Source organism: Polypterus senegalus, chromosome 3 (genome assembly GCF_016835505.1).
Source record: "Polypterus senegalus isolate Bchr_013 chromosome 3, ASM1683550v1, whole genome shotgun sequence".
NCBI lineage: Eukaryota > Metazoa > Chordata > Cladistia > Polypteriformes > Polypteridae > Polypterus > Polypterus senegalus.
The window spans coordinates 57,248,616-57,263,711 of record NC_053156.1 but is presented as its reverse complement, the minus strand read 5'-3'; the positions used below and the strand labels follow the sequence as shown (position 1 = coordinate 57,263,711).

General features: G+C 36.8%; 1 protein-coding gene across 1 annotated transcript; it reads left to right on the top strand.

Moving 5' to 3' along the window:
* The first annotated feature begins 2,908 nt into the window (after positions 1 to 2,908).
* On the top strand, positions 2,909 to 14,765 carry mipa (major intrinsic protein of lens fiber a). Its single transcript, XM_039749923.1, has 4 exons — positions 2,909 to 3,268; positions 5,936 to 6,100; positions 6,611 to 6,691; positions 14,528 to 14,765. The coding sequence occupies exons 1-4, from the start codon at positions 2,909 to 2,911 to the stop codon at positions 14,711 to 14,713; spliced, it is 792 nt and encodes a 263-aa protein (XP_039605857.1). The 3' UTR covers positions 14,714 to 14,765.
* Positions 14,766 to 15,096: the final 331 nt, after the last annotated feature.

Genomic DNA, 15,096 nt, shown 5'->3' with positions numbered 1-15,096 from the left:
ATCATGGAGAATCCACTGCATCCACTGAACAGTGTCATCTCCAGACAGAGGAGCAGCTTCAGCGACAGACTGCTGCCACCGTCCTGCTCCATTGACAGACTGAGGAGATCATTCCTCCCTCACACTATGCGACTCTTCAATTCCACCCACAGGGGGGTAAACGTTAGCATTATACAAAATTATTGTCTGTTATACCTGCATTTTTATCACTATTTAATTTAATATTGTTTTTTATCAGTATGCTGCTGCTGGAGTATGTGAATTTCCCCTTGGCATTAATAAAGTATCTATCTATCTATCTATCTATCTATCTATCTATCTATCTATCTATCTATCTATCTATCTATCTATCTATCTATCTATCTATCTATCTATCTATCTGCTGTTAAGTAAGCAGAATGTTAATTTAAATGGGGTTTCAGCTCTCTAATCTTTTTAAACAGTCATTTAATAACGCACACTTTAGATTATACAGTCTTTATAATCATAATAACACTTATATTTTTGAAAGTACAGATACATACAGAAATGACTATTTTGTGACTTTTTATGACCTTACTGTGGAAATCACATTAGGAGACACTCATTAGTGGCTACCAAGGAACATACGCTCTACTTCATATTATATATAAGTAATGATAAGGTAACCAGAGAAAGGAGGGTTCATATAATTTTGGCCCATATCATCAGCAGAGAGACTGCTCTTGCATGTGACTACTGTATATTAGCCCTAATTCTAATGTGAGAAAAGAATCAAAATAATTCCATAAAAAGTTTAAGGATAGTCCCAACCTCCAGGAAAATGATTACTTGCTTTAATATTACCAGTAGATCTGCCATGCTGGCTATACATGGATGTGGTGCCACATGTATTGTATCATAAAAGTCATAGACTTTTTATTGCTTATAGCAATAATCCATAGTCCTCTATGTGACTCAAACTTTGGAAAACTGTGAAAGGCTTGTTGTGGCAGCTTTTTGTGGAGTCTGAACATTATAGTAGGCTATAGTGGTTGTAATCTGTTTCTTCCTTTGACATTACCATCACATTTTCCATTTTATTTATTTTATCGCATTGCTTATGAATAAACAGAATACATTTTACCCATGTGGGAAGTAGAAAACATTAGCAAATGTGAAAAGGGCTCCTTATGTGGCTGCCAAACACAGATCCTATTTGCATAGGCTATAACAAAATGGGTGAACCACTTACGGAACTGGTCATTTTACATATTTAAATAAATTAATTTAGAATATTCTACACAATTTAATTTATTTTGACTTTTTTCAATATTGGCAAAGTGAAAAATTAGTATACAACAGTTCACATTATTCATCAACTTCCACTTTTTTCCAGACCCAGTCTTTGATTTGCTGGGTTGTGGAAAATCAGCCTATCCAGGAAGTATCAGGAACGAGGCAAACTGTAGCCCACTAAAGAGCAGTTAGGTACACACACACATACCATCTTACTGGCTACCAATTTACATACATAAGAAATTGGCATACTCAGAGTGAAAAAAAGGAAAATATGAAAAAAAGTGCACTATTCCATAATTTGGTACAGTGAAATGTTCAAACGTCTATAGACATAACATCACAGAGTATGGTAAAACTTAATTAGCTTGTAATATATAGAAAGAAATATGTGAAAATTCATTTGAACTGTTCCTGTATTTTTTGTGTATAAACTACTGGCTACCATTTCTAGGGCAGAAGCTCAGTTCCACACCTCTATGTAGTTAAGCTTACACTTGTGTTAAGTCTCCAGCTTGAACTTAAGTCATGTCACAATGTAGCACCTGCTACACATCAAAGACACAATACCTCAAGTTTCCATCTGAAAAGGTTACTGAAAAAGCAGTTATCATTGATTTATAATGCACAGTTTATGCACTTGTCTGTTAGCCTCTATGGTTCTCAACAGCAGTGAAATGTTGACTTTAATGTTTTAATTTGGTACTATTGACACAATATCCTTCTAAAACACAAACAAATGGAAAACACTCAAGATTTGTTACATTTTAACAGGCTTTTCCTTCACATTTAAATCCAATATAATATTTATAACAAGAATAGCTTTCAACACCCATGTAAAGTTTCTTCATGGATTAAAGATCTGAACATTTTAAAGACATCTTGTCTGTGCTACCTAAAGGGCCAGTCAAAGCGCCAGTCCCCCAACAGTCCAGTTTCTATTTAATTATTGTCTCTTTCTCAGAGCATAACTGAAGTATTGACAGAACCTTCTAAAACAAATGCATTCTTTTTTAAATTTACTTTTAAAATACTTATTTAAATTTTTAAAAAGGAGCACAAGGAGGGATATTGCTACATTATACATCCCAATAGAGGTTAAATATCAAAACTGTGTAGTATTTTGACTGTTCCCTTCATTAAATGTATTCAACTTCTAATTGCTAACATTCTGTGCTTTCCTCAATAGAGAAACACAGAAGTGAAACAGTTAAACAGCAGGTCTGAATTCATACACTACCCACACAGCACCAAATCCCTCCCCTCGGATCAGCTTTGTAAATTAGCCATGAGCTGCTATAAATGCTCCCTATCCCCCCAACAGCCTTTTTAGAGGGGGCTGGAAGTCTGCATTAAATTCTACATTTATTTGGAAATTAAAAAAAAAAAAATAATAATAATAACAAATTTTTTTGAACATTAATCTGAAGTACACTGCATGGAAGCCTCCATGTTTGCATATAAACCAAGAAAGAGTGAAAACGGACATTGACAATATAATTCACTAAGCAGACCAATAGCTGTAAAATTAGATTGTGTAAAGGTGCAGTGATTTACTTCTCTCTTGTTCTGAATTATTGAAGAGCAGGCTTTAAACTGCTAGTTTAGTTAAGACACTATAATTTAAAATTGGTGATCCCCAGCCTTCAGCATGTGGGAATTACGGTCTATTTCATTCTGGCGGGCAGTATTTGCCGAATTCTTTGCCACCATGTTCTTCGTCTTTTTTGGGTTAGGTGCAGCTCTACGTTGGGGCACTGAGCCCATGAATGTCTTGCACATTGCCTTCTGTTTTGGACTGGCTGCTGCCACCCTCATCCAATGTGTGGGTCACATAAGCGGGGGCCACTTAAACCCTGCTGTCACCTTTGCATACCTGATTGGCTCCCAGATGTCTCTGTTTCGTGCTGTCTTCTACATTGCTGCACAGCTGCTTGGTGCAGTGGCAGGGGCCGCCGTCCTGTATGGAGTTACACCCACTAGCGTCCGAGGGAATCTGGCACTGAACACGGTAAATAATGCTTCTGTGTGCAGAATATTAGTTTTGTCAGTCCTGCAGTTGTGGGATACTTGTCTTGCCATTTTGGAAAATGTGGGGCTTGCAGCAAATATGATGAGGGGTGGGCAAAAAATGATAAAATGCAGCCTTCTTAACTCTTTAAGTAACATAGTTTTGAAAGAATCTCTTAATACATTTCCCTGTGTACTTCTTCATGTAACTGGTTAAATGTTATCCTGATGTATACAACTGGGGCAACACAGTTATTTCATTATTTATTTTAAACTATGTGCAACATTATCACTGTAGCACAGTTTTTAGCTCTGGATTTATGCATGAGGATACAGGAAATTAAGGAGAGTTCAATACATCAGATGTTTTAAAAAGAAATAGACTGCTTTAAGTTTAAATATAATAAAGCAGGGATCATAGAGATCTGTCTCTGCAAGGCACTCCTTTGGTGCTTTGGATATCACAGTCATTTCTTTTTACTTTATAATATCAGGATTTGAGAAGTTGTATTTTAAATAGAAATTACATCAGAATATCTGGCAATCTTTTATTTAAAGTAAACATTTGTTAATCATTCATATTAGCTTGTACATTGTACAGTGAATTTTGTTTTGCAGCATTTTACAGACTGTAAAGAGTAATTTTTCTAAAGCCTTTTGCAGTAAAAAGTGGTCTTATTATCACATGCTGTTCTGGAATAAAATAATTTATCCCTTACGACACATATAACATTCAGTTGATTTTAAGATGAAGAAGTACCTCAAACAGTATTAAGTCAGTGATTTATTAAAATATTTTGGTCCTGGTTTAGTACAAGGTGGTACTTGGGCCTCATGCATAGGAATATGGGAATATACACACCCAGCTTTAGGCTTTGTAAGACAGCAGACAACATATTATAAAAGGAGTGTTCATTAGATTGCATCTGGAATGACAGTACTTAAAATCAGTCATTACAATGACAAAGCTGCTTTGGAACCAACTCACTGTATCAAACATAAACATTGTTGAAAACAACAGCTAAACCCACTTGGAATTAAAATGTACATGTGCTTTAAAAATCATCAGATAGTTATTAAATGAATCAACAGTAAATAATTGCAGCTGAAGGAGAAAAAGGGCATGAGTGAAGCCACAGCACTTTTGTCTATGAAATGTTTATTCAGTATTTCAATCCCAGTCTCCCCAAGTTTCATTGTTTTTCTTCCTCAAGCAATGATCGCTATAAGACTCTTTGGACTTGAAATTAAAAAGAAGGCAATCACCAATTGCAAATATTGGGCCTTTGAGGTTTTTAACTTGACATGGTCTGTTTAAGGGCCACAATCTAATGCTGAATGCAACTAATTACTAGTAAATTCGACAGAGAACTTAAATATAAACTTATTTATATGGCCAAAATAGTTATAAGAACTGAAGCTGTTTATATCTTTCAAATGATTACAACGGCCTCACAATTAATTTCTATTAGTATAAACCAAAATGTATGTATAGAATCAAACTGCAATAATGACAGCTAAAGGCTATATTATAATATGCATTTATTAATTTCATTTTTTTTATTTTTACTCTAAGGCAGGGGTCCTCAATCCCAGTCCTGGAGGGCTGCAGTGGCTGCAGGTTTTTGTTCTAACCCGGTTGCTTAATTAGAAACTAATTCTTGCCAATAATTTAATTTCATGGCTTGTTAGTGCTTTAACTCTGCTATATCAGGCAATTCTCATATCCTAGATTTTCTTTCCCTTTCTAAGGATATCATCCAAATGATTTAAAGGCTAAAACAGATGAGTAATTCTCAGTCCTTCACTTTTCTTCTCTTCACTTTTCTTCCAAGTATTTAGTTTAACCCAATAGTGCATGATAAATACACACAGGGGTAAATGAAGAAATGCTGGTCGTTTTTGTCATTTGCATGTTATTGCTAATTAAGAGCAATTAAAAACCAAGAATACAGCTGTTTAAGACTAAAATAAGCAAAAAGGGTTCAAGATCTTAACGAGCGAGACAACTTAAGTGAAGCAGAAGTGTCACTTGAGCAATAAGGGCTTCTTAATTAAGCAATTGGGTTGGAACAAAAACCTGCAGCCACCGCAGCCCTCCAGGACCGTGATTGAGGAGCCCTGCTCTAAGGGAATGAAAATAACTAAGAAAAAAGTTTAAGATAAAAGCTAGAGGGATATTTTGATGATTAGTTAAAGGATTTGTGCTATTACATGAAATGTCCATTTTTACACGGCAATTTCAAACTAAAGTTTTAGCTTGCCCCCATTGTTTTACATGTACAGTTCCAACATAGCTCTACAGATTAAACATTCTTTTTTATTTACCATGAGTTACATTCCGATCTTCTTTTTCAGAAGGCCATTTAAAACAATGTTATTTAACAGAATGTCACTGGTTATCAGAAGCACAGGAGACCCCTCCACCAACCCATTCTTTTGCCCTACTCCTGTTAAATCTCCATATTTATCAAATAAATCTCTCATTCTTATAATGTCATTAGTGATTCATATCACAAAGTATATATATATATATATATATATATATATATATATATATATATAAGTATTCTATTTCATTTGCTACTTAATAAATTGAAAGTCTGTATTTTCTTAATTGATAAGTAACATTACTTTTTCCACTTTTTCTGTCTTCTGTATCATACAGCTCAACTCTAGAGTTAGCCTGGGCCAGGCCACCACAATTGAGATCTTCTTGACACTACAGCTCGTGGTCTGCATTTTCGCTGTTACAGATGAGAGAAGAAATGGGCGCATAGGGTCTGCGGCTCTAGCCATTGGCTTCTCTGTCACTTTGGGCCACCTTCTGGGGGTACGTGTCAAGCCTCATTACTGATTGGCTTTTTACTGTGGTCATTCATTATGTAAAATGCATTTTCTTTTCAATGTTCAATATTTATAGTATTTCTTCTTGCTTATCTTTTAAAAAATAGTTTAATTAAGTTTATACCATATTTAGTTTTATTAATTTTATATATTCTTGACCCATTGCAAAGAAACTTTTATTGCTTTACTTATTTGCCTGAGATTTATCAGAATCATCTCTCCTTTGCCGTTTAAAGTGTATTATACAGTCAAAGGAGCATGATTATAAACCTTAAGTCTGGCAGTTGAACCCTAACTATTAACTTCAGCAGAGTTCCAATTGTGAAATATTTTTGTTGAATATATATAAAAATAATTTTACTATAGTTCTGTACTTGTACTTTGGGATTTAGTTCACTATATACAGTCACTATGTGCAATAAACATGGCAATACAGTATGTCTTCAGAAAATATCAGCAAATGCTGACGGATTTCTTCTGTTATTTTTCTTTCTAGATGTATTATACTGGTGCAGGAATGAACCCTGCTAGGTCATTTGCTCCAGCAGTGCTCATCAGAAATTTTGTCAACCACTGGGTAAGATATTATATTTCACTTACATTAGGCTATTCTTGGTGTACAGTTCACAATTAAAGCACTGGCTGAGCTTCTTGATTAGTTATACAGAAATTATCTGAGATAAGGGAAGACTACTACCACAAATACATTAACAAACAAGATTCAGTTTATGTATTTTTATATTAATTTCAAATGTTTCTTTTTAAAGAAGAAAAAAAAGCAAAGTGCCAGGTCAAATGGAGTAGTACAGATGGCTAAACTATACTGTAGGCATGCCAAAAAATACTTGAATAAATAGATGATTATTATTCTAAAACAAAACAGATTTGTCATTCTACACAGTTGCATTTAGTTTCAACATACTAATCAAATCTTATTTTTATTAAAACATTCACTAAATGAGCAAACCAATGCATTTTGGAATAAACATTTTTGCTCATAAACGACACAAGTTTGGTTAAGTTCAAATATGACCGATTAATAATTAACAAGAGATTCATAAGTGAGCGAAAACTCAAAGAATGTTTCATATGTAATGGTTTAGTTCAAACCTGAACCAACGGGCAATGCAAACTTTCTGAACATTACATCTTTGATTCAGTTACAGCTCAATGGATTCATGAGGCTCTTGAGTCAAACAAGCTGTGCTTGCACATAAGAAAGTCTATAAGCACATTTACCCCCAAAGGAGGCCGGTTGCATCACACATGCACACAGCCAGAGACAGGCAGACATTTGTTCTTTTATCATATAAATGTATGTCAAATGATGGAAATTACCATCAAACAAACAAAGCTGTAAGGTCATGGAAAGCAGGTTAGCTTATCAACATTGGTTTGTGCACTGATTTGTTCATGCCTCCGAGTCATTCACTTAGGGTTATTGAAGGAGAATGATGAATGCGGCCATCACTGCTCTACTCTACATCAGTCAGATGTAACCACCCAAATCTTTTTGCTTTGCTGCCATCATTATCTTATATCACTCATTGCTATACTAAACTAGCTAGATACAATGAGGGGCATTCAGTCAAATAAAATTAAACACAGAACCAGGATTCTCAAGTTCAGTCCTGGCTGGAGGTTTTCTTCTTTCTTCTTTTATTTTATGTGGAGAAAAATGTGCTAGTATACTATTTACTTGTTAAACAAATTCAGACGTTTATTTTATTTTGCCACTGCTTTAAATGCTTTTCTTTTGAAACACTTTTACTAATTCATCTTTTTCTGTGGAATTGTGTTACTGACAAGCACTAAATTCATGGGTGCAAATGACAATGAACCCTAAAGTAACTTCTTTATTCCAAAACTGAACAGAAGAAGACAACTGCGGATGTGCACCCAGTTCTGTTTATAGTACAATCTTGTGAGTGTGGTACTGCACAGACGCAAACCCATTCCACAAATGTACACTGGCCATCTCTTCAAATGCGTCCATGTTTTGCTGACTAGTGCATGCACAGTCGACAAGCACAGGGCCACACAGACACAAACATCTGGAGGCAGACATCTATGTCTGCATAACATGCAAAATTTATATCACACCAACCGCTGAAGGATAAATTTATCTTTAAGTGGAGTATTTCATTTAGTGTCCTTCTCATTTGTGTATTAAATAATAAGGAAAAAGCTTACAATTTAAACTGCAGGTGTTTATTCCAAACACATTCTGCTTTTAATCAGACTCCTGTTCTCATTAAACAGGCTTTTATTTCAAAGTTTCTTTTTGGGTCAATGAGAAATTAAAAAAATCATTTGGTAGTTTTTTTTTATTGGACTGTAGAAAGCATTTGAGTGTGTTACACTGAGGTGAATTATTTTTCTTTTTTATTACATTTTAAGATTTTGCTCTTTTAAGTGTCAGTCAGTCAGTCATTGTCCAGCCTACTACTGTATATCCTAACACAGGTTCACCGGGGTCTGCTGGAGCCAATCCCAGCCAGCACAGGGCACAAGGCAGGAACAAACCTGGGCAGGATGCCAGCCCACAGCGGGGCACACACACACACATCAAGCACACACACTGCACTTTTATCACTAATTAATATTGTTTTTTTATCAGTATGCTGCTTCTGGAGTATGTGAATTTCCCCTTAGGGATTAATAAAGTATCTATCTATCTATCTATCTATCTATCTATCTATCTATCTATCTATCTATCTATCTATCTATCTATCTATCTACTGTATGTGTATTAAATCATTCCCATGCATAATGCTCATCCTCATTTTTTAATGACTGTTTTGTCTCATCATCATCAGAGAGGAATCCAGATTAGGGAAAAAAATGTTTTCACAGATAAACACTGTCTACATCAAAGCACTACACATTTTTTGAAATTGACTTTCATATTTCATAAACACCTGTGATGTTCCTTTAAACGTCTCAGTGAATTTAGCACATTACAATTATGGACAAATTTGCTGCATTTAATAGTGCATAAACATTCACTATTTTATTTTTGGCAAATGGTTGTTCCGAAAGGTCTATGGTATTATATGATTCTGTAAACATCAGGTTCATTTGTTGGATTCATTGATTGACTTGGTGTCATAGCATATTTGTCTGAAGAACGGATGCTCCTCGGAAGCTTTTTTGTGAACGTTAAGTGGACAAGGTGATCATCAATGTCCAACTTTCCACCGTATAAGATCGAAAAAAATCTTTTGCAATGAGTGCACAAAGGTTTACTCACATCACTAGGCTTTGGTTTAAGAAAAGGGAACGGTTTTGATTAAAAACGCATTTTCTCTTCGGTAAGGTTGATCTGGGAGATTCGCAGAGTTGATTAACACCCTCGTATCCACATTTCTTCCTACCAGATGGCTACGCCTTATAAACGACCGATTGTGATCGACAACTGCACGAAGCACAGGGGTGGATGCTTTCCTTTTGTGTGATTGGCGGGTTGAAGTCTGTGTTGACTGAGCTATGTTTGCTGCACAATAAAACTTTTTTTTTTTTTTAACGAAGGCATTCTGTTAAAACTAGGACATAGTTATATTTTCATTATTTCGCAGGACACCGCGCCACATTGATTAAAATCGAGACGGTGAAAATCGTGACGTTTGGTCATCTTTGGCTAATGATAAATAAGTGTGCAGTCACAGTGAGGCATTATATTGAATTGCCATAACTATGAAGGACGTTTCTGGACACACTTCTGAATAATTCATTGACTAAAAGTATTCGATGATCTGTCACAGAGACCACGTGTAGCACCACTCATGCGCCAAACAAACATCCACAAAGTTACAAACGCCGCAACCTCACCACGGGACACCACGCCTTAGTTACAATATACTAGATTACTTTTGCTATACGGTTTATTCTGTTTTTGCACGCATTGCTCATAACTTTTCGTAATACTGTACCTGTTAAAATGATGCCAGTAAATCAAACCTGTGGAATGACAGGTGCTGAAAACCGCCTGTTACTGCAAAATCAATTGTTTCGATGAACTGTTATGGTTAAGGTCGCGTATTTGTTCTCTTTGAAGAAGGACATGGCATACGCAGATTTAATTGAAGCTTTATAGTTACTGTTTCATGCACAACTATTGCTAAAATACCGTACCTATGAAACATTTTAATTATGACAAAACAAACAATTCAGTTCGGCAGCCTCCTTTTTGTGCGCGCGTAAATGATGCGATGCGTTACCATGGTTACAGAGGGCACTCTGGCGAAGGTGACGCGGTGGTGCGTAGTAAAGCACAGTAAGCCACACGCAGGATATCTTCATAGCGGTGCAGTGCATATTCATGAAAACGGGAGGTCAAACAGAACATGTAGTGACGGAGTTCTTTAGGATAGGAACTGCAGTCTGTCTAGGTGAGTACAGTAATGTAATGAACCGAATTCGACGTACGCAAACTGAATAAATACGCGAAATGCTATCACGACTGATCCACTTACTGTCTGTGGCAGAACAGGTTTTATGAGGTCTGTTCAAAGTATATCTGATAAGCAATTAAGTTCATCCTTTATATATATATGCGTAGAATATCAACAGTAGCAGAAAGCTATCTTTCAAAAAGTAACCTCTCATTTTTAGGTTCTGGGTAGTAGTATAACTCAGACAAGGTTAAACATTAACTTTAAATAAGAAAGGTCATTAAAGTGCAAAGATATCGTAAGGTAAGAACTGCGCGAAAACTCCAGTTGTCTGTCTGTCTGTCTGTCTGCATGAAACAGTTTTACTCTAAAGGATTCAAGGAATTTGTCAGTAAAGTTTCTTATTTGTTGGTATTTATCATTTAAAGTGCCCTGGGTAGTGTAGTTTATTTATTTATTTTTGAAATTTTAAACTCTCCAATTTTAAAAGCATTGATGAATTATCAAAATGTTTTGTCTTGAAACAGAAATTTGTTTTTTTTTTTTACACCATAAGTTACTGATTACTGCTTAAAATTGACCTTGGGAGAAGTATGTAAATCTGTATACACTCCTCATTTACACCTATGATAGCCTCTTCTGATGGCAAAAATGGCAAAAATGATCCAATACAGCAAGGAGTACACCATAACATTAGGTCAGGTCACTAAAAAAATTGAAGCCCAAGGACAGCCTAAGAATATAAAATTTACCCCAAAAATATAAAATAAATAAACCAGTGCCTGAGATAGACAAAATGACTCACATGAGTGGGGGGCAGTGCCAGAGAGAGAGAGAGTTAGGTACAAATCATCAAAGCCCCGTATCCCTTCAGAGATATTTCAAAGGGATAGAATGGGTACAATACCTTTACACAGCCAACTTTAAAGAACATATACAATTGAAAATAGCTGGAGAAGGGTGCCGGATGAATGAAAAGCATGATAAAAATGCAGTGGAGGGGGTTGAAAAATAGCTCAAAATACCCCTTTGTTTTTTTTTTTTTAAAGTAGCATAAAAATTAAACCTGTGAAAGCCCTATTTTTTCTGTGGACAGTGATCAAAAATAACCAATTGGGTGAGAGAACCGCGAACCTGGTAACCCTGCGGCTGACTTAAACATCAGTCTGATGCACTGATAACCAACTGCAGAGATGTAGCATGATATGTCATCACAGGTCTAGCCCAGCAGTTTCATGGTGGAAGTTAAGGTTAGGGGTTAGTGTGGTTAGCATGTAGTAAAAATGATTAAGATTAGGGGTAACTTAAGGCTAGAGGTTAGTATTGTTAAGTCTAGCCCAGCAGTTCTACACCAGAGGTTTTATTGTGAAAGTTGAGGTTAGCATGTAGTATAAACATCTATAATTCAGGGTAATTTAAGGTTAGGGGCTAGTGGAGTTAAGTAGCATGTAGTATAAATGGTTAAAATAGTGTAAATTAAGGTTAGGGGTTAATGTTGTTAGGTCTAGGCCAATAGTTCTACATAGGCAGTTTTAAGGCATTCTTTAATGTTAGGTGTTAATGAGGTTAGCATATACTATAATATAAATGTCTAAGATTAGGGGTAACTTAAAGTTAGGGGTTAGTTTTAGTGTGGTTAGCATATATTATAAACAGTTAAGATTAGGAGCAAGTTAAGGTTAGTGGGTTGGTGTGGTTTGCATGTAGTATAGATGTTCAGTAATGTCACTCCCAACGTGAAACTATTACTATAGACTTGCGATGACATATGCTGTGCAGTTTGACCTTTCTCATCTGGGCGTGACTCACCAATAGAACGCACTGATATTGCATCATGCAGATGAGCAGCTTCAGAGCCAGCTGCAGGGGAGCCTATAACATTCTAAGCCTGCAAAGTCACATATTGAATTACAACTAAATAAAAAGAATGATGCAATGAGTGAGAGTCAATCAGCACTCTGTGCAGCACTACATTGGTGCCAAGTGTGAGATGATGAAAAGACCAGCAGTCTGACTTAACAAAGCATCAAGTGCCACAGAGATTCGGCTGTTCTTAGGAGTGCTGGAGAGTCTCAAGACTGAGATCCAGCATCTACAGCACTGTTTGCAGCATCAGTATCGGAAGGAGGACAGTTGAAAGACTGCTACCTCAGCAGCTCCACTACTGTTTTTTCTTATGTTAAGGTTCATTGGCCTGGATGCATGGCCACTGGCAGAGCTTCGGGGTCAGGGAGCTAGGAAAAAGTGTGGTGCATTGATTTGTCATTGATGCCAAGTGAGCAGTGTAAAGGAGGGCTGGCGATGAGACTACACAGGGAAAGGATGAAGTAGATCATAGAGATGTTAAAGAGTAGCTGTGGGGGGAGAGTATCAAAGCTACGATCTGGATCTGGAATGCCATTTGTATGGTCAGTTCAGTAAAAGAAGAGAGCCAAGAGGCTACTACATCTACAACTTTACACAAAGGGCTCTATCTGACCACAAATGATGGAAAGGTCACTGCACAGAAGTGTAGCATTTAACACCCATGATGCATTGCATGCCAACACAGCACTCTACATCCCTGCTGTGGCATCTGACAGTGCAGTGCTCAACATTCCTACTGAGCCATCTGACGCCTCCAGTCCCCTGCTGATGTGACTTTGTCAGCAGTGGAAAATACAAGTTTGTGCACTGTTGCAAAGACCTGGATGTGGTCACTGTAGACAGTGACTTTGAAAAGAGAGCTATGTAACAGTGATGACAAGTTGCATCCATCTTGGGAATAAGTCACAAGCAGAAGGAACTGGAATGCAAATAAGGAGCTTCACAGCCACCTGCAGGGGACACTGTAAAAATGGCAGGCCTGACACAGTGACATGTATTCCAAAAGCAAGCCACCTAAAAGAGAGATGTAAAGAATGAAAATCCATTGGCACACAGCGCCCGCAAAGCACTGCACCAACAAGGCACTACATTACCATAGAATTGAACTCTACATCAGGTATTTCCTTCAAAAAAGGTTTTCGTATTAACTAAAATTACCTGCAGGTCCTCCACCACAAGCAACTGCCAAAGTAAATCAATCATTGCAATTTTTACATTACTAGAGCTGGAATCTGCTGTCTGTAAAATCCTTTAAGGCCCCCTATTGTCCCTATTTCAGCCCTATTTTTTCTACTACACGACGTAGTAGCTGTAGTTAATGAACTCAACTAATATATGTAATTACATTCTGTTATCGCTTATTTTAGAATATAACTCATTCATCCATCTTCCCACCCGCTGAATCCAAATACAGGGGTTTGCTGGAGCCAATCCCAGGGCACAAGGCAGGAACCAATCTTGGGCAGGGTGCCAACCCACTGCAGGACACACACAAACACACACTACGGCCAATTTAGAATCGCCAATCCACCATTTGGGATGAAACCCACGCAGACACGGGGAGAACATGCAAGCTCCATGCAGGGAGGACCCGGGAAGCGAACCTGGGTCTCCTAACTGTGAGGCAGCAGCGCTACCACTGCGCCACCGTGCCACCCCATATAACTCATTGTTACAAAAATATTTAATAAATGTGATATTTGTATCTTTGATAAACAAACTTAAATGCTCCTACTTTGAAAATAGTTAATTAAGTCCCTGAATGGACCGGGATGTATATGTAGATAGGTGTATATTTACATTTCTCTTTTAATTGGCTTGCTGTTGGAATATTTGTATCTTTGATAAAAATAATTTAAATGCTCCTATTTTGAAAACAATTAAGTCCCTGAATGCAACTGGATGTGTACATAAATACAGTGTAGATGTATATTTTCTGACTTGTTCTATAGGTTTTCTTCCTCTTAACAACATCTTTTTAATATAATGCCAATTCTTTAACTGAAAGAATATCCCCATCCAGAAAATGAATTCATTACACAAGGTGTAATGTTTTAGTGTTTCTTTTATTAACCCTGATCCTAAAGAAATGTACTGTATTGTGATTGCAATGGACTAAACTGACTGCCGTATTTTTTTTCTTCTTTTTTCAGGTTTATTGGGTTGGTCCCATGATTGGTGGTGCCATTGGGGCTCTTTTGTATGACTTCCTCCTTTTTCCCCGGATGCGAGGTCTGTCAGAAAGACTGGCTGTGCTGAAGGGCAGCCGCCCTCCAGAAGCTGATGGGCAGCAGGATAATCGTGGTGACCCTATCGAACTGAAGACACAAGCACTATAAATATTCTTTGCAATTCATCATTAATCCTTCCCAACTGTCAGTCCCACCTCACTTTCCCTCTCAACACACTCCTCTTAGCTCGTATAGCCTGTGGCAAGCAAGAGACTAAGTTATATACCAGTTCTGTAAAAATTCAAACTTAATGTACTTAAAGTAGGTTTCAGAAATTGGATATATAAAGAAATTTAAAATTCTAAGGAAAAACTGAGAATAGATAAATATCTTTAGCAATGTTGGTCAAGAGCAGTGGTGATTCATTAAAAATTACCTTAATGCTACTCCCCCACACATATATTTTTTGAATTTAAACTGCTTCTCTGTGGGTTTTATGTTCCATGATTGCAAACTACCATAGGAGTCTGGAGAACTACACACCTCCTCCT

Excerpts from the sequence above, each read along its gene's own strand:
- mipa (XM_039749923.1), top strand. The coding sequence starts at position 2,909 with ATGTGGGAATTACGGTCTATTTCATTCTGGCGGGCAGTATTTGCCGAA. Across the intron at positions 3,269-5,935 it reads GGAATCTGGCACTGAACACG|CTCAACTCTAGAGTTAGCCT; the intron begins GTAAATAATGCT and ends TGTATCATACAG. Across the intron at positions 6,101-6,610 it reads CTTTGGGCCACCTTCTGGGG|ATGTATTATACTGGTGCAGG; the intron begins GTACGTGTCAAG and ends TTTTCTTTCTAG.